This window comes from Idiotropiscis lumnitzeri, chromosome 5 (assembly GCF_059441095.1).
Source record: "Idiotropiscis lumnitzeri isolate Australia: NSW breed Sydney's pygmy pipehorse chromosome 5, RoL_Ilum_1.0, whole genome shotgun sequence".
Classification (NCBI taxonomy): domain Eukaryota; kingdom Metazoa; phylum Chordata; class Actinopteri; order Syngnathiformes; family Syngnathidae; genus Idiotropiscis; species Idiotropiscis lumnitzeri.
This window is the reverse complement of record NC_142395.1, coordinates 17,760,978-17,779,682: the sequence shown is the minus strand read 5'-3', so window position 1 is coordinate 17,779,682 and position 18,705 is coordinate 17,760,978. Positions and strand designations below refer to the sequence as shown.

The following is an 18,705-nucleotide window of genomic DNA, read 5'->3' as shown; positions in this document are numbered from 1 at the left end:
TCATTAGAAAATGTAAGTTGTTTTTTTTTAATTGGCATTGCATTATTGTTGCTCCCTAAATATGATTATTGTCATTAATCTCTAATAGTCGCTGCTGAGTTGTCAACCAGGCAAAGACTAATAGCGCCGCCGTGTGGCCAATAAGGAGCAGCAGTATGGAAACACTACGTAAACAACTAAAACACAGTAAATAATGGATTTTGAAAAAAAAAAAAAACGTTTTCAAAATATTTTATTTAATATACACGTTACATTAAAATGATTGCAAAGTCGAGCATGAATCAATAAATAACAGCTTTTAAAACGTTACACTTCATCTCTCATTCTTTCAAAGTAAAAACCAAAAAGAAAAACAATAAAAACATCGAGTGTGCATCAATGTTCCTCCAACACTTTCACAGTGTTTGAGGCTGCCAGGAGTGAGGAGAATAGCGAATCAGACTTTTTCGACAACACGTCTGGAACGTCTAGTTCTGCCACCTGTAAGGTTAGAAAATTAAGTTGTGGCGTCTGTCATCTGTAGCACATAACTCAGTCAGGGTCTTAGAATTACTAAGACATTGTGTGTCTGTGCATGCATGAGTTTGTGTACAGAATGTGTGCATCACCTTTCCGTTGTCCATGACCAGAATACGGTCAGCATGCATCACAGTGTTGATACGGTGAGCGATGGTGAGCATGGTGCAGTCCTGGAAGGCATCTCTGATAGTGGTCTGGATCAGGGAGTCGGTCTCAGCATCGATGGATGCCGTCGCCTCGTCCAAAAGAATGATCTGACCGAAGGGGGGGGGGTGTTCATTTTTACCATCTCGGTCAGTGGCCATTTGAAGAGGCCAAAAGTTAGGTGCGAGGATAAAGGGTTAGTATTGGGTTTAGGAGTTAAAGATAAGAGAAAGGGTGAGTATGACATGATGGGTTAGGCCTATGGATTTAAGATCCATATTAGGTGTAGGCAGAAAAGCCAAATCAGGACACGCAAAGCAGGCAATTGTCTAGCGCCATCAGCTGAAGGGGCCTTCGAAAGAACTCTGATGCTGGCCCAAATGAAAACAAGTCGCTGTCAAGAATCCCCCATACCGGGACAAATGAAGCACTTGTGATTATTTTTGAGTCCTCTCGATCAAAAATGATCCTGGGCCTGGAGGTCCGCTGCCCTGCTGCTTTTTCATCTCTCCCTGCTGCAACACACCTGATTCAAATGATCAGGATCATTATCAAGCTTCTGCCGACCTTGCTGATTATCTGATCATTTCAATCAGGTGTGTTGTAGAAGGGAGAGATGGAAACCAGGCAAGCAAACAATTTTATAGCATATGTGGCCGTGTCCCAACCTTGGAGTTGCGTAGCAGCGCTCTCGCCATGCAAATCAGCTGTCGCTCGCCGACTGAGAAGTTCTCTCCATTCTCAAACACCTGCGCCTGAAGTTGACCCTCCAATTTAGAGATCTGTGGAGACAAAACATCAGTTGAGGACTACTCAGGAGATGTGAGTGAGAGAGCCAACAACAGCCCAGTGGCTCTCTCCGCAGTTGTTTCTCAAATGTTGTTGACAAAGTGTTTCTTATATTGTATCTCTATTAGAACTGGCCGGTTATTATGTCACTTATCATCTTTTCGGCAAGCATCTACATTTCTTATGCAGGATTTTTGATATTGGCGAATAATAAGCATGACAGATGCAACTTGATTTGCAGGAGAAAATGCTTTTACTTACAATGCCAGTATCGCACGCCTGCCACCATGTGGATCACTGAACAACAAACTATGGAAGTGATGAGCCACCACACAAAACAAACCTATCATGCATAATGAAATCTAACATCCACCCATCATCTGAGCCACTTTTTCTCCCCAACTGTCTTCGGGCAGGAGGCGGGGCACACCCTGAACTGGTTGCCAGCCAATCGCAGGGCACACAAAGACTAACAACCACCTGCGCTCATACTCACACCTAGGGCCAATTCAGAGTGTCCCATTAATCTGCCATGCATGCTTTTGGAATGTGGGAGGGAACCGGAGTACCCGGAGAACATGCAAACTCCACAGAGAAAGCTCGGCGCAGGAATCGAACCCCGCACCTCTGCACTGTGAGGCCAGCGTGCTCACAAGTCGTTCACCGTGCAGCCTTAAATCTAACACTTAATAAAAATGAATAAATAACAAGATGTGTGGACACACGAATACTACTACAAAGGGAAAAAGTTAACAATCTGTCACAATAAACCTGCGATTATTAGTCTGCGTCATTCAACCCCCCCTAAAAAAAGAAACTTGATATTGTACCTTCCAAAGAATACAAATTTAAGATGTCATTTTAGTTTTAAGTGTCATTCAATCTTTTACTCTTTGTATAAAAAGATGCAATTTGTTCCCTAACTGTAACCCCAAAAGACACTGTCATAAGTTGCTGAATAGCAACTTCATTTTGACGTGAATTGATGAATTTGAATCTGAATTGACTCCACCCCACAGGATGCTGAGTTGAATTTGAATTATAAAAAGTATAATAATTGAAATTCAATGTTATTCAAAGTAAAGTATTGTGTAAATTTGTATGAAATCCATGTTGTAAATAAATGTATATACTATCAAGCTTTATTGTTAAGTCCACTTTAGTTTGGCATCATGAATTTCGAGGAGTTCCAATTTGGCTTCTTGTTTGCCACCTCAATTCCAATTCAAGAATTGAATTGGAATTGAATTGGAATTGAGGGATAATTCGCAATTCAATTCTGAATTGCGTACAGCCCTGCTGTACACTTCTTGACGTGGTATTTAACACTTCAAACCTAGGAGACCCGTATTTCTTTAACTTTGTGTCTTCTATGAGCCAAGATTTTTAAATTAACAATTAAAAGAAACAGAAATAGATTTGGACCAAAGGTGCTTTGTCCCTGGTGCACGGATGGCTCACCGAATCCTTCATGTAGGTCTTCTCCAGCGCTGCCCAGATCTCTTCGTCACTGTAGGTGTTAAAGGGGTCCAGGTTGTGCCTGTCGGCGTAGACGGAGGTGGTCTTCAGCCACTGGCAGTCACGCGCCACGTGTCGGCTAGCTCTTAGTTACCTGACTGTGCCGATGAAAAGCATGGGGTCCTGGGGGATGATGGAGAGTTTGCGGCGCAGATCTTGCAGACCGATGGTTGAGATGTCAACTCCGTCGATCAGGATGCTTCCCTCCGCCGGCTCAACCAGCCGGAACAGAGCCACCCCTAAAGAGGACTTACCTGCAGACAGCGAGGCAGCACATGGAGAAAAAAACAGCTAAAACATGTCTTCAGTGGTAATTTCATGAGATCCACAGATAAGAACACTTGGAATCTTATGTTGGAAAGTGGACTTAATGTTTTTTTTTTTTAATTCTAAATAAATTTGAATGCTGAAAGATATCACAACATTTCTGATTAAAAACGTTTTCAACGTAAATGCAACAAGACGTCACAAACTTTGTTTTAATTACAAATATGTAGCTATCACATTAATCCTAATAACGTTTGCGCTTTGTCACTGATAGAGTGAGTAACTGTTTAACAAGTCGTTTCTGAAGCCTCACCAGAACCCGTCCTTCCCACGATGCCCAGCTTCTCTCCACCTCGGATGAAGAAGTCCAGGCCGTTCAGGACAATGGGCGTGTTCTCTCGGTACTTCATCTTGTAGTCCCGGAAGGTGATGGACCCGCCCGTGGGCCAGTTCTTCGGGATAATAGCGTCCCCCATGTGTCTGGGACCCTCGGACGTACAACCCTGTTTACGGGGAGGCGGGGGGGGGCTACGATTTGAGATCCAATCGTGTAACGGTCTATTCAGGATTGGTTCTGTAGGGTTCTATGAAGCTATCTGACCGTGATGTACTCCTGCAGCCTCTCCACTGAGTTGAACCTAGCCTCCACCTCTATAGATTGCCTCACCACAAACTGCAGAATCCCCGTCAACTGCACACACATCACATAGGCCATGTCCAGTGACGGGAAGTAACAAAGTACCAATACTTAGTGTCCATACGTAAGTACATTTTCTTCAGATATCCAACCTTTTTTTTGGGCGGGGTTTATTGTATTTTTACTATCTAGGTCCATTTGAAAGCAGACATTAAGTAATTTCTACTCCTTTCACCCAATGGTTACTTTGGTTCTGTTTGCTCTTTGGTTGCACAGAACGTTTTTGTAATATTCTCTAAACGTGACATTCTTGGGGGAACTTTTGCTGATGTTTGTTCTTGGTTTTGATACTAACTAACATTTAGATTAGTGGCTCACAAGTTAGTGTACCGCTAATCCTTGTTCCATACCATGAATACACTCTCACTCATTTGTCGATAATTCTCCAAAAGTAGAACACAATTGATTATTAAATTATTTTAACTGATAACATAAATATGTTGCCTGGTAGTATACCAAGAAAAGCAAAAATAAATAATAAACCTGCCTTGGTTATGTTCAACTCCTAGAACATTTAACTCTCAAAAAAATGTTCCACTTTAAACAGGCATTTAAGGTTTAAATATCAGGAACAAAACTGTAGTGCATACACTATTTTATTGACGGACTTTTTAAATAATTATTTTGGAAATAAATTAAATATTTGCAGTTGCACGTACGCCCAGCAATGTGCTTACGTACCTCTACCCTAGTTGGGAAGCACTGCTATAGAAAACCATAGACTAATGTTCTCGAAACATTCAACGTTACTTGTTGAAATACAGTCTGGTTCTTCATAAAGTAAGTACATAATGCTCCCACTTTTGCCACCTCCGGTCATCGCAGTCACTAAGTCAAATTCAAGATCTTCTGAAGAAAATGCCACCAGCTACCTGCACTTACCTGTGTGGTGTAGGACAAAGCCAGGCTCTTCAGGGACGGTCCGATGTGGTCATTACTACTCAGAACCACAAAGAGGGACACAAACAAGGCCAGCATGGCTGCCATGAAGTCAAGCCTGAATGACAGCCAGCGGGTCCCAGCACTGTAGAGCAGGTAGTGGTTGGAGTTGACGTCATTCAGGGACTTGAACCTATGACACAAGAAAGGCAAGAAATGGCATCCTACCATTGGGGTACCAAGTGCAACCGTTATGTTTCTGAAGAGCATAGCAAGAGGGACGTAAATGTAATCTTACAGTTTGATGTGGCGGTCTCTCATATTATAGGCGTGGATGGTGCTGAGGCCCTGCAGCATGGATGTAGTGTGGGAGAAGCAGGGAGAGCGACTGATGTTCTCCATCTTCTTCATCAGGCGGACGCTCCTCTGGAACATGCTGCAGAAACAACACTTGTTTAAACTCTGTCCGAGGCACGAAGCGCAGATCCCCAAGTGGCGTTAACGCACAAGAGCACGAGCGTCAAGAAAATTCCCATGATGAGCACAGCGATGAGCAAGAGTGGGAAAACGCCAGAGAAGGTGATCACTGTGCAGGTCACCAACAGGGTGAACTGCAAGAAGGGATCGATGTGGAACGGCAGGACACTGTCCAGCTCCTCCTGGTCTTTGGAGAAGCGGTTGAGAATGCGGCCCGTCGGCGTGGTGTCGAAGAAGCTCATGGGAGAGCCCATAATCTGGCAATGGGTATCAAACAATCAATTAGCTTTTTTTTTTTGTGACAGAGTTGAGGTCCAAGCAAATAGACAAGAAGGTCACACAATACAAAGCAACAAGATACAAATATATGCATACAACACTCCAGGAGCAGCAGAATAATGCAGCCATTATGAACATTTTTAGGAAGGCGTCAATTACTCTAAAACAGTTGAGTGCAGTATGCTGCGAACAGATGGTGTGAAGTTGCACCATCTGTACATGCACATTTGCTTGCATAACAAAATGCAGCACTGCCTATAAATGTCTTCATCATGCGTCGTTTATAATGTAATAAGATGCTCGAAGGACTTGAAATGACATCACCGTGACATTATTATTTAATAACGTCGGGTCAGAAAAATATATATATATATATATATAATATATATATTTCTCACAAATCATTACTAATGGTCCGTCGCCACTTGGTCAGTAATTTTTTACGCAATTTCAGCCAATTTAGAGGTGAAAATAGCAAATACAATCACACTGTCGCTTAACACAACTTGTGTTTGAGAAGTGTTGCAGAAGTGTGACAAAACTACGTATGTTTGCACGTTTTGCGGAAGCTGAGTGATGTAATTGTGACCTCTATTTAACGTCTTAGTGTTTTTTTGGTCCGTGAAAATAGTAAGGTTTGCCGAATTAAGTTGGCTTGTTTTTTTTTGTTGTTTTTTTTTAATCGATCCATGAGATTCGATATTGCAGAAGGTGTCACCTTTGTGTGTCACGGAGGTAATTACTGTAAGTCTCCGTTTGATATTAATACCCACTAAACAGAGTTCGTTGGCTCATTGATTAATTTATTGCATCACTTATGGCTTCCGACTTTTAAAAGGCATTTGTGAAGACGTAAGGCAGTCATTTGTTTTTGTGACTTTTTCAAAGGTTTTTTTCACGGCTGGAGCCATTATAATTAATATAAATATAATACAACTTGACTGAAACGGTGCGTTGGAACATTGGCGTTTTTAAAAAAAAAATTTTTTAACTTCCTATAAAGTTTTAATTTTGACAGTTTGAGCATTCCGCCCAACAATATTGATGTAAATCCTCTTTGATGCCAAGACGAGCTGGGTACCTTTTTGACCACGGTGTCGTGGAAAAGGCAGGCGGCATTCAAAGTGACATGAGTGTAGGAGAAGCACTTCACCACGGCCAGGGATATCATGACCAACACCACCACACCGTAGACCAGCTGGTAGAAGGGCAAGTCTGGGTTCTGAGAAATGTTACCCGGCTCTGAAGTGGTACCGTTGGCCGACTGGACCTAGCAACATCAACATGTTAGCACTGGGGACTTTGCGCTTAGTGAAGATAGTAGTGGCAGCAATAGTAGTTGTAGTCATAGGGCTAAAAATAGTAATAACATTAATAACAGTAGACTAATACCTGTAGTAGTCGAAAATTAGCAGTAGTAATAGTCTTAATCATAGTAGCACAAGTACCGAAGTAAAATCACAAGGTGGAGTCGTAGCTGTTTTTGGAGTACAGTTTTAAATGCATTTGTAATTCAATATTTGCAGTCAGCATGTATTCCTCAATCTATGCTGGCTTTTTTGAACAAACCGCATTGTCATACGTGTGCGTGTGTGTGTGTGTGGGTGTATGTGTTCTCACCCCACTGCCCTGTCCAAGCCAATAGCTGAGCCACCAGTTGCAGAAGGCCGTGCAGCCGATCATCAGCACCATGTTCAGGAAGATGAGAAAGGTGATGACATAACCTGAGGAAGTGGAGCACAAATACACGCATTGTGGCTGTGTGCGTTTGTCTTTATAAATGTATTTCTATACAGTCGCCCCGACGATTTGAGTAGCGAAAATAGTGATTTTGACCTCCTGCTGCCTTGCAGTACTGTCCATAAATCGTCCAAGGTACAGTCTCGCCTGTGGACAACTCTTTGCTGACTAGCTGGTCGCCAACCTCCACTGCTGAAATATTGTGACACACATGAATACAAGTAGCCTCACAATATACAATAGACACTCATGACACTCTTTGGACACATGACTAAGCACACTTGCATTATCGAATGACATTCAATACTGGAGCTCTAAAGTGCAACACAGTTTAGTCTTGTAAATCTATTTTAGGTTGACCTAATTTGTATCAAAATAATCTACAAAATAAGAGCCCTGACTCACATTTTTGGCTGGTTATGTCTCCCGCATCATCTTCGTCTGTGACGTCAAACGCTGTGAGGAAGAATGGCCATCAGACTCAGAAGTAACAGTAGTAAAATATGTGACAACAATAGCAATAGTAGTAGTAATTGGAGAAGTATAGAGAAGTAGAAATGATAGTAGTCATAGTATCAATCCAAGTACAGTGTGCCCCAGCATATTTGGCATTCACCAATTTTTTTTTTTTTTTTTTTAGGGGGGACAAATCCTCAATAGAAATATTGCTTTGGTGCCATATTGTGGCTAAGGAACTAAGTTGACATGACAGGAGGAGCTCCATTCAGTCACACCATAGCCTTGTCTAATAAAAAGTGTCCTTTCAGTCATGGTAGTGGTATGTAATATACTAGTAGTAGTACTAAATATAGTAACCGGAGTTGAAAATTCCGCTGTTTGTTCGTTCTCTCAGCTCAGCCTCCATCACCTGCATGGGCTGAGCCTCCTCTTCTTCTTTCTCAGTCTGAACACAACAATAAGAAATGCTTCAATGTAGTGTGAAGTAGAGGAAGAAGAAGAAATGAAGACAAGTCAATGCCAGTCTGACTTTGGGCTGTTTCGCCTGGTAGCCACTGATGAGTTGAGCATAACGTCCGTTGGCCTTGATCAGCGCCTGGTGGTTCCCCGACTCCAGGATCTCGCCGTTTTCCAGCAGCAGAATTTCGTCGCAGAACTCCAGATACTGGTGGAGTAGTAAGAATAGTAATACAGGCAATCCTTTCCTTGCCGAAGCATATTCAGGAGACTCCTGAATGATCAGGATCTTCCTCAGGCTCGCAGGTATCTCGTAGTACTTTGTTGTTTGTGGCCTTGGTACCTGCAGTTGATGTGTGACCAGGATGATGGACTTTCCTCGCAGCTGGCGCCTGATGCACTCCTCAAAGATGTGCTTGCCCACGTGGGCGTCCACAGCTGAGAGAGGGTCGTCGAGCAGGAGGATGTCCTTGTTTGCGTAGACGGCCCGAGCCAGACTGATTCTCTGCTTCTGGCCACCCGACAGGTTCAGACCACGCTCGCCAATCTGATTCAACAATAACGAGCATTCGAGCCTTTAAAATTCTCAACAGTGATAGAAATAAAATACGTTGTAGTTGTTCCATAGAATTCAAACAACAATAGAACTAAAAAATAATAAGATATATAGATATAAAAACAATGTGGAGTACCTCTGTATGATCAGCGTGTGGGAGTATCTTCAGGTCTGCTCTCAGGCTGCACACGTCCAAAACTCTTTCGTATCTGCACAAAGAAACCCACACTTGAACACAGCAATTGAACTGGCTCACAAAAATGTAACCAATTAATCAATATCTAATAGTTTATCAACGTTACAACTGTTTTATTTTTTTACAATTGATTAATCGTTTAGAGATAATGTTTCATTTAAAACTGGCCAAAGCAGACGGATAATATTTGTTTAATCAAGAGATATTTGCAGACATCTATTTTTACTTTGGAAATGAATGATCGTCATTTTTGCACATTTTTTGACTTGGTTTTCTTTGTCTTTTTCATGATTCCAGTTAATCATTTGTGGTGATTTGTTTTTCACAGAGTGCATTACTTGTCCTCGTCCAGAGGGTTCCCCATCAGGATGTTTTCTTGAACGGTTCCATGGAAGATCCACGCTTGCTGGGAAACATACGCAAAGGTCCCGTTGGCGGAGACCGAGCCCTGGAGGAGGTACATCTAAAAAAAAGAAAAAAAACACAAAAGCTGCCAAGAGAAGGTTTTCACATTGGGATCAAGTGCCTTGGCGGAGGTAACGCGGGTGGGTGCAACTCACCTGCTCTAAAATGCTCGAAATAAGTGAGGACTTCCCACTTCCCACATTCCCACACACACCCAGCAACTTGCCCTTGGGAAGCGAGAAGGAAATGTTCCTCAAAGTGGGCTGGAACTCAGATTTTTCATCCGCCTTGAGCCCAAGTTCTCCGTTGTCCATCCCCATCCCTTCATTGACCACGCCAGGTGGGCGAGCGTCACCATGGCTGTCTGGTTTGTTCCACGACAAAGTAGCGTTTGTCATCTCAATAGCCGAGTCGCCAGCTGTCGTCTGCACCAGATACGGATCTGGATTCTGGAGCAGCAATATTTTCTAGAGGAAATCATAGAAACTTATACAAGGGAAGGATGGTACAGGCCAGGATGGGTTCATGGACCTTCAGTTGTCCCTCAGGACCAACGAAAACCTCTGGAGTAACATTCCCAGTGTTTTAGTGATATGACATCTTTCTGACGTTTTGAGTTTTATTCAATTTCCCCACTTCTTCACCTGCAAACAAGTCAAAGCACCTCAATGGGCTTCCCAACTATAAGTGAAAACTTTGCAGATTTTATCCCTTGCATTAAAAGCAAGGTGCATATAAAACTTGGGTAGTAATCTAAGTGTTTGTCCATTTCATAAGGGCCATGATATTCCACGAGTTACCAATAGAGCTAGGTTTAAAAAAAAAAGAAGAAAAAAAAAGCAATTTCATAGCCAGAAATCGATTCATAAAAACCATATATCGATACTTTTAATAACATTTTCCCCCCATTTTACATGACTTCATGCGTCACGTGAGATCATCTGCTTAAATGATCAGTTATTCTCAATATATGCCTTTTATTTTCTTAATTTGCTTATCCCGACCGTCGTATAGAATCTTTTATTTTGCACCTCGTGTGTTTATGTAGAAGTAGAGGATGAAAAATCTAACTCAAAGTTATCTCAGAACCTTCACAGAAAAGACTGATTTAAAGAGTTTTTTTTTTGTCACTTGACCTCTTAACTAACCAAAAACAGACGTGGTGGTCCGTTCTTTGACTCGTGGTGGTCGAGAGTAATGCAGACATTATTCTCCGACACCACCATAAATGAATTGCTCGCTTTAGAGCAATCTAAATTAAGCTACAGCGAAGAAATATCAAATCAATTTGCCTACCTTGAGTCGTGTCAAGGCCACGATGGCTTCGGCAATGGACTTCACAGAGATCGGCATGAGAGACAGGCAGAAGCGCAGGGAGTTGAAGATGGCGATGGTGGTAAAGGCCTGGGGATGACAGGAAAAACATCACCGTCATCATCAATCTCTCCGCTGGTCTAAACACTACCTGGCAACTTAAGTTTCAATACGTGTTACACAAAATTGTATTAATTAGCAGACGAGCATTTCTCTTCCAGTATTGTTTTTAAGTCAGCTTCCCAGCTCTGTACTCACTTCGGTGGTGTTGAGCCTCCAACCCAACAAGGTGTGCAGCATAAAAGTGAGCACGTTGGCCAGTGTGGGGATGAGGCTGGTGATGCTCGTGTTCATGTTCTGGACGTAACTAGCTATGCGCAGATGTTTTTTCTCTTTTTGTCTGAAGTCTGGAAGAAACTCAGAAAAAAGGTCATCATTTGTCACAAAAGTCTCCAAAGAATTTAGGTGATGATTACATAATTCTCTTCCTAACTCTGTGATTTATTCTTGAAAAATAAAAAAATAATTCTAATATTATACTGACTTTTTCCATTACATTTTTTTGCCCAAGTAATATATCATCCTTGAAAAAAATACAGATTTTTTTTTTCTTGTAACATTTTTGTACATGCTTTCACACACTTGTATAATTGCATTTTTGAAAAATCACATTTTCATTCTCAAAAAATAATTAAGTTGTAACTATTCATTTTTATCAATCATCCTAGATATGAAAAACATACTTGCGATCTTTTTCTCAAAAGAATCTTCCCAGGCGTACATCTTGATGAGCTTGATGCTGGTGAGTATCTCGCTCATGGTGCGAACGCGACTGTCCATCATCAAAACAGCTTTGCGCCTAAACTTGGTGAAGAGCCTGACCAACAACAACTGAACGAAGAACCATAACAATTAGTGACCTGAATAGCCGAAAACAATGGTGGTGGCATGGTGGTTTCCTGACCTGAAGTGGGATGAAGACCAGGTAGGTACAGACCCCCATCAGCGCCGTGATGCCCAGGATGAAGCAAGCATAGATGATTCCCACAATGAAGAGCACCGGGGCGGACAGCACAACGCTGCTATACAGCACCGCTTCGAATATCTTGTGGCCGTCGTTACTCAGGACATTAACAATCTTTAGCGAAAGAGACGGCCGTGATTGAAACAAGTCCACTAAAGGTCTCCCAACATTTATGGAGCCATGACATATGTTTTGCATGAAAAATGTCACAACCCAGTTTGGCATTTGCTGTTTTTATGTTCAAGAAAAGCAATGAAAGTACTTTGGTGCCATCTAGTGGTAACTTGGTGCCAAGAATCGATGTTGAAGTGAGATGAGGTGCTTCATTTAAACAAAAGTAGTGTTTTGCCACCATCTTGAGACAGTTATAAAGCTTTTTGCAGGATCTAGTAGAAGAGCTTTTCATTGTTCTACCTGTCAGCATGTCACTGGCATAGATAGGCGAACAAATATAAATTAGTTGTTGTAAACATATAATTTTCATACATTGTACAGATCGACAAAATGAGCTCATTAGATGCGACATGTTTTCGTCACAAAAAGGGTTTGGCACAGTGAGTCTGGGGTGTTAAACTTCAAATGGTTGGCCTGTTTCGGTTCTGATACGACCTCAGAAAATGGCAACTAGATCCAAATAGGTACATAAATGCTGGCATCGGTACCAGTGAATTCCAAGTTTTTACACATAATTAGCAAAAAAAATAAATAAAAAAAAACTGTCTAGTTTTTCTTATTTAAAAAAAAAATGACATGATTTTATGAATTTGCCTTTTTTTAAGTTTAGTTTTTTGGGGGAAACATTTTTTGCTCACCACAGTCCGATTTGAACCTTTTTGTCTTATAATATGATGCTTTTTTAAATTTTTTTGGCTTCAAAACCCAACTGGAATGAGCAAGGTCGGTCCTGTACCTCTCCTATGGAGATGCCGCTGTGCACTCGCAGCGAGATGACCTTCTGGTAGGCCAGTGTGCTGAAGGCCCCCTTCAACCGGACGGCAGTGCGCAGATTGAGAGCCCACATCAGTGAGATGAAGAAGCCCTTGAAGAACTCAGAGGTGAACAGACCGAAGCAGAGGCCGATCCCATGTGCCAGAGTTGACTTGGAAGGGTCGGCTACATAATCCAGGAGTAGTTTTACCAGAACAGCCTAGACGAGGTTGAAAAGGGCGTTACAATGGCGGAAGCTTGGACAAAAAAAAAAAAAAATTTCCATGGTCCAAGCCTCCTGGACCAGGGATTGATACCACCCCCAGATCTGCGTGAACCCCTTGTTTCAGAGACTTTACAAGATGCATGTGACTAACCGGACCCAGAAACGCTGACATGAAGGCGAGTAGCCCAACTATGGCAGAAATAATGAGCCTGGTTGTTTGGAAACGAAGAACGGCTCGGACCAAAGAGGCCTTTTCCGGACCCGCCTTTGCGACTTCCTGGTCCCACAGTCTCTGGAGCCTGAAGAGAACACAGGGCCTTGTTATTCTTGAATCGTTCTCGCATTTTCTCTAGAGACTCAACACTATCCGTCCATCGGGTATGCCACTACATTAAGATCTAGAATCAGGGTGATTGTGGATTGTCCATAAAACATTTTAGCCTTTCATGTGTGGTTTGGCTTCTGCCCTCTTGGGTGGGTCCGAGCCCAAACCTCTCCAGGAAGGCATCTGTGTAAAACTGGACAATGTAAAACTGCACTACTTCTGGTTTTGAAGGAGGGTGTGTCCCAAGCGGATTTAAAAAAAAAAAAAGTTTTTTATTGGATTAAAACACCTAGAGTCCCGTGTTTTTCAGTTTCGGCTGCATGGCCCCTCCTCTTTGCAGAATTTATGAATTCCACTCAAGGTTCTATTTGTCTCCATTGTGTTGCAAATTGTGCACACTTAGCCTGAAGCCAGAAGTTGCTACTACAAACGCCCACGAATGTTTCATTGAGCCAGCAAACAGTTGTGCACAACTATCTTGTATTGTCTTTTAATCCAAGAAACATTTTTAACCAACTAAACTCCTTTTTATAACGGCCAGTTATTTTACGGAGGGCATCCTTTTATCGGAAGTATTTGTAATGAAAATCCTTCATGAATGGGAAATTATATTGTATGTTACTCACCAATACAATGAAAATTTACTCAGGAAATCTCACAATTTTAAAGAAAAGACAAATGAAATTTGCATCCCAAACAGCTTGATTTCAGTTTTGAAAAACAACAAATCAGAAGGTTTTTGTTTGACCAAGACAAGCAGTCTGGCAACAAATGAATAAAGCGCAACATATAAAGCGGAAAAATTGAGCATACAATCGTCCCATCTAGCGGTTTACACATTGCCGAGGTGAGTCTTTCCGACATTTGCCACAGGCTGTTGTAGTGGCGTCAAAAGTTAAAGGTGAAATGGTTTCATTGAACAAGAAGATTCTACTTTGAATTCGAGCCTCAATTCAATATTGTCCAAGAAGGATCAGCTAGATCATAAAAAAAATAAATAAATAAATAAATCACTAAGAAGACCACTGGACCTGTCTGTGCTTCCACTAGCCTCATCCAAAGGCGACAGGTGAAGGGTGCTCATGTCCAGCTTGTTGCGGAACACGGCCCACATCATGGAGGTCATCCACGTGAAGGTGCTGTAGGACAGGAACCCCGCATTGTCCATCGGGTGGGCCCTAGACACGAGAAGCCAACAGACCTTGTGTGAGCAATGGCTTGGCGACTTATGATAATGAACCACCTGAGAGAAGTGCACTGACTGCGATGAGGTCCAGCGGAAAGGTTTGAGCGTCTGAAGGCTCTGCTTGTACTTCCCGAACAGTGAGCGGGAAGTTTTGTTGCTGGCATTGTTGGTTCCATTGATCTAAAAGTCCAAATAAAGTATCTGTTAGGATGCTCGTGAAAGCACAGGAAGTGGTGTTTATTTGCTGTGCACTCACACAAAAGAGGTGTTTATTATTCTCTGAATCAGGATCTTCTGAGTTCATCTTGTCCTGTGGTCAAACACATCGCAACCTTTTGTGAGTGGAAGGAAATACTTTACTTTAGAAAAGTCTCACAGCTGGAGCCTAGCCCAGATGGATTTCACACAGTGGCCCCTCTTGATCTGAACGTCTGGCGTCTTATCAGTCCTGAACTTGTAGATTAAATTGGAAAGCGATTTTTCAAATTGGAGCGGCAAATCAGCGCAGTTGTTAGATGGAGCTTCTTTCATCTTAGGCAGCTGGGCAAGGTGAAGCCCTTTCTTTCGCAACAGCACTTAGCATGCCTCCATTAGATCTCGGCTAGATTATTGTAATGCACTTTATTTTGGAGTCAACCAGTCCTCATTCAAGTATCTCCATCTGCTCCAAAATGCGGATGCTCGCCTTCTAATTGGAGCTCGGAAGACGGCGCTCATAACGCCAATTCTGGCCTCTCCCAATGAACTTTAGTGTTTCCTTTAAGATATTTCTGTTCGTCTTCAAGTGTTTAAATGACCTCGCCCCAGCGTAGCTCTCTGAGCTGCGTCACCCCTACGAACCTGCCCGCTGCCTCAGGTCTGCAGACCAGATGCTACTGGACATGCCAAAGACTAAGCGGAACCTCAGAGGGGATCGAGCACCTTCCAGTAAAGGGTAAGCAAGCCTCCTCTCTGTCCATTTTAAAACTCGTTTTAAGACCCAAGCCGTAGTGCTGCCTTACCACGTGGTGACACATCTGGTCAAGATGCTCTCCACAACACAGCTCCAGAGAACCTTCGTTGACACACCAAACGTCCGCAAGCTCCTGTTGAGCCTACTTGGCCAACTATTTAGTCTCCCTGGAGGTCGTCACTCGAACAGCTATTTGAAGCCGCTTGAGTATCTGTGCTATGGTTAACTGGTAACTTGTGATTTGATCTCAACTCAACATTCACTTTCTGTTTTAGGTTGCAACAAATATTGTTGGGTACCTCCAGCTCCCCTCCCCTCCCCTCAGTTTGAGGACTCGGAGATGCTCAGGCATTTGGTTTGTGAGCGGAAAAGTCACTCCCTCTCAGCACACTGCTTGGGGCAGTTGGAGTGTGCATTTTACATTTTACGTTATGAACATCAACTACCCAAGGCTGTGTGTATATGCACGGAGGGCCAACAGTCCAAACGTGAAAAGAAATGGTCAAGACTCCAATACAAAAGTGTGTATACGTTGTTCACTGCCAGCCGTCACATACTGAAGCAGAACACAAGCATACATTTGTTTTGTTGTATTGTAACACGTTTTTTCCTGATGAGAATAAAAAAACTGGAAAAACTTGGCACATATGCAAATATTTTAAGTTGTCTTGTGGAACCTTTAGTCAATATTTGGCAGTTGCAAATCTCTAAATACCTTTTTGTCATAAGCGCCGGGATATTTTTTTTCTTCTCCTTTTTTTTTTTTCTTTCTTAAAAGATAGTGCATCCGGAAAACATTCACAGCATTTTTTATACGTTACAGCCTCCTTCCAAAATGGAATACATTTTCCCTCAAAATTCTACATGCAACACGCCGTAATGACAATGGTATTTTTCTTTTTTGCTAATCAATGAAAATTTAAAAAAAAATTAAAACTAAGACATCTAATGCATATACTGTAAATAATATAACAGTTCAAATGTTACAATGTGAACAAATATTAATCGCTGGAAACAGGTTAGCAAAAAATAATGTGTATTCTTCTAGATGATGTAGCGACCTTGTAAATAGTTCACAAGTTCTGTGGTTTCCGGTCTTCTGGAGAGGCTGTGAAGGCAACAGAGGGGGTTACTTCTGATTTCTTCTACAACGTTACAGTATGTTCATTTATTTTATAGTCTTAAATTGTTCATTGTTTTTTTTCCCTCAAGTTGTGATCAGTGAAAAATCTTTTATTATGATTACAATACAGTTGTGCTGAGTGACATTGTATTGTACTTGATTTATCACTTGCTTGAACCAAGTAATGAATGAACTTGCGTGAATTTTTTGGGGCGAATCGGGCTTCATTTTTTTCCCCACACTAACTTTCTTTCTAGCAACTTAAAGGTTACGACTTGAGACTTTGGGCTGTGTGCGCTGTATTCAGCAATTAACAAATTATGCTTCGTCAACACAACCAACCAGTTGGTAACAAGTTTATCTAGTAGCAAGTATCTTTCAAAAAAAGCTTGAAAGACAAACTTCCTCTTGTGTCCGGTACCTATGCCTGTTGGCTATTTGGGCAAAAATAAAAATTAACCTGGCATGTGTCTTGTTTCTTCAATGAATTGGTTTCAGTCAGCGTTAACAGGAAGTGATGTGTTACTTGCCTAAATGCTGATGACCACACAGCATTTGATTAATATGCCTTGCTAAGTGTAAAGTGGCTTATCCCATTGCCTGTTGGTGCCTATTTGTCATTTTGTCTATTTTAATATTTATGTTCTCATACTTGTTTAAATGAACACTGATCTTGATCTTGTAAGCACATTCAGTAGTCATTTTAATTTGTGATCAAATACAATATATGTATTGATGATGGCGGGAATGGTAAGACTATTTTAGATTGATACACTAATCAGAGTAAAAAAATAAATAAATAAATAAAAAACACAAAACATTACAAATCTGTTAAGAGCGAGAGGAGGAGGTTAAAAATTAAGAGGGAATAACAATTTAAAAATTATTAAATTCCGGATCGTGTTTATGTGGATTAAAAACGATGGTATATGGGTTCAAATCCGGCTCCGGCCTTCCTGTGTGGAGTTTGCATGTTCTCCCCGTGCCTGTGTGGGTTTCCTCCGGGTTCGCCGGTTTCCTCCCACATTCGAAAAACATGCATGGCAGGCTGATTGGCCACTCTAAATTGCCCCTAGGTATGAGTGTGAGCGTGAATGGTTATTTGTCTATGTGCGCCCTGCGATTGGCTGCTGGCAACCAATTCAGGGTGTCCCCCACCTACTGCCCGAACATAGCTGCGATAGGCTCCGGCACCCCCCCCCCGCGACCCTTGTGAGGAGAAGCAGTACAGACAATGGATGGATGGATAACTATTCACATGTTTTTTTATTCTACATGTTCAAAATGAACATTCATTCGTTCATTAAATTACGTATATATCTTTGTTCAAAATGTTACAACGTAATTAAGTGGGAAACTAATGGGCTGAAGATAAGTCCCACTGTTATGAGCTGATAAAAATAAGTCAACTTACCTTTTTAGGAGTGATATAACAGTCCTTCAAGTTATTCGAGAGTGATAGTTGCATCATGATAAAGTTACTACAATAATGAGTGATATACACATAAAGTTCTTTAGCTATGAAGTGAGAGATGAATGAAGTTGTCTTATTATGGAGTGGTATATAAACAAATTAACATCACGTGAGTCAATGAAATCGGTTACCTGCAGCAGCGTGAAGGACGAGGAGGAGGAGGATAGCGTGCAGCACAATCCAAGTTAATCCAAAGAATGCAGCAGCATTTTCCCCCTTGTGCTTTTGGTTACACATGAAGCTTCAAAGGTTACAATGACTAGAGGTGAGCATGCAATTGGCACATTTAAGAGCGCCCACTTGCACGCTCTCTCTCTCTCTCTCTCTCTCTCTCTCTCTCTCTCTCTCTCTCTCTCACACACAAACATAAACACAGGCATGCACGCACGCACGCACACAGCGCATTCTTTTGGAATCACTTCACTCAAAACATTTGACTTTGTGGAGTTGGACACCAAATGAAAACATAAAAGACAAAAGAACATCTGCTCATATTCTAATTTCTTAAAACACTTGTCAGTTTTTCTCATGAAATGACAACTTGATGACTTTGACATCCTGAAAAATTGTGTCTATAATGTCTATATCCATTTTCTGTCTGTGAATGTTATTACCATAGATTTATATTTATGAATTTTATTCTTGAAATATTAAAAGTGTTTTCTTTTAACAAGATTTTTTTAACGCACACATTTGTAATTTGTCCTCAAAATTGCAACTGTTTCATGATTTCCGAGTAGTATGTATTTTTATTCCACATATTTATTTTTTTT

At 41.6% G+C, this 18,705-nt stretch overlaps 1 protein-coding gene across 2 annotated transcripts; it reads right to left on the bottom strand.

Annotated features, from left to right (window-relative positions):
* Window positions 1-215: 215 nt before the first annotated feature.
* abcc12 (ATP binding cassette subfamily C member 12) lies at window positions 216-18,180 on the bottom strand. Of its 2 annotated transcripts, none has more exons than XM_088295621.1 (30): window positions 18,064-18,180; window positions 14,640-14,693; window positions 14,460-14,563; window positions 14,229-14,375; window positions 13,024-13,171; window positions 12,630-12,866; window positions 11,660-11,833; window positions 11,439-11,586; window positions 10,954-11,102; window positions 10,678-10,785; window positions 9,537-9,848; window positions 9,315-9,439; window positions 8,917-8,989; window positions 8,568-8,771; window positions 8,298-8,432; window positions 8,126-8,213; window positions 7,715-7,765; window positions 7,406-7,501; window positions 7,190-7,293; window positions 6,651-6,839; window positions 5,321-5,547; window positions 5,112-5,249; window positions 4,817-5,006; window positions 3,839-3,928; window positions 3,551-3,740; window positions 3,065-3,224; window positions 2,914-2,992; window positions 1,332-1,445; window positions 609-773; window positions 216-480 (listed from the first exon to the last, which is right to left on the bottom strand). In XM_088295621.1, exons 2-30 carry the CDS (start codon window positions 14,685-14,687, stop codon window positions 376-378), a joined length of 4,098 nt encoding a protein of 1,365 aa, XP_088151747.1. In that variant the 5' UTR covers window positions 14,688-14,693; window positions 18,064-18,180; the 3' UTR covers window positions 216-375. The 2 variants fall into 2 exon arrangements, with proteins under 2 accessions (XP_088151747.1, XP_088151749.1); XM_088295623.1 differs by having other exon boundaries at window positions 7,406-7,498.
* Between the last annotated feature and the right edge of the window lie 525 nt (window positions 18,181-18,705).

Coding starts and splice junctions, on each gene's coding strand:
- abcc12 (XM_088295621.1), bottom strand. CDS start 14,687: ATGAACTCAGAAGATCCTGATTCAGAGAATAATAAACACCTCTTTTGT. Junction 8,990..9,314: donor AACCCTCTGGACGAGGACAA/GTAATGCACTCT, acceptor TTCTTTGTGCAG/ATACGAAAGAGTTTTGGACG. Junction 7,766..8,125: donor CAGCGGAATTTTCAACTCCG/GTTACTATATTT, acceptor TCTTCCTCACAG/CGTTTGACGTCACAGACGAA.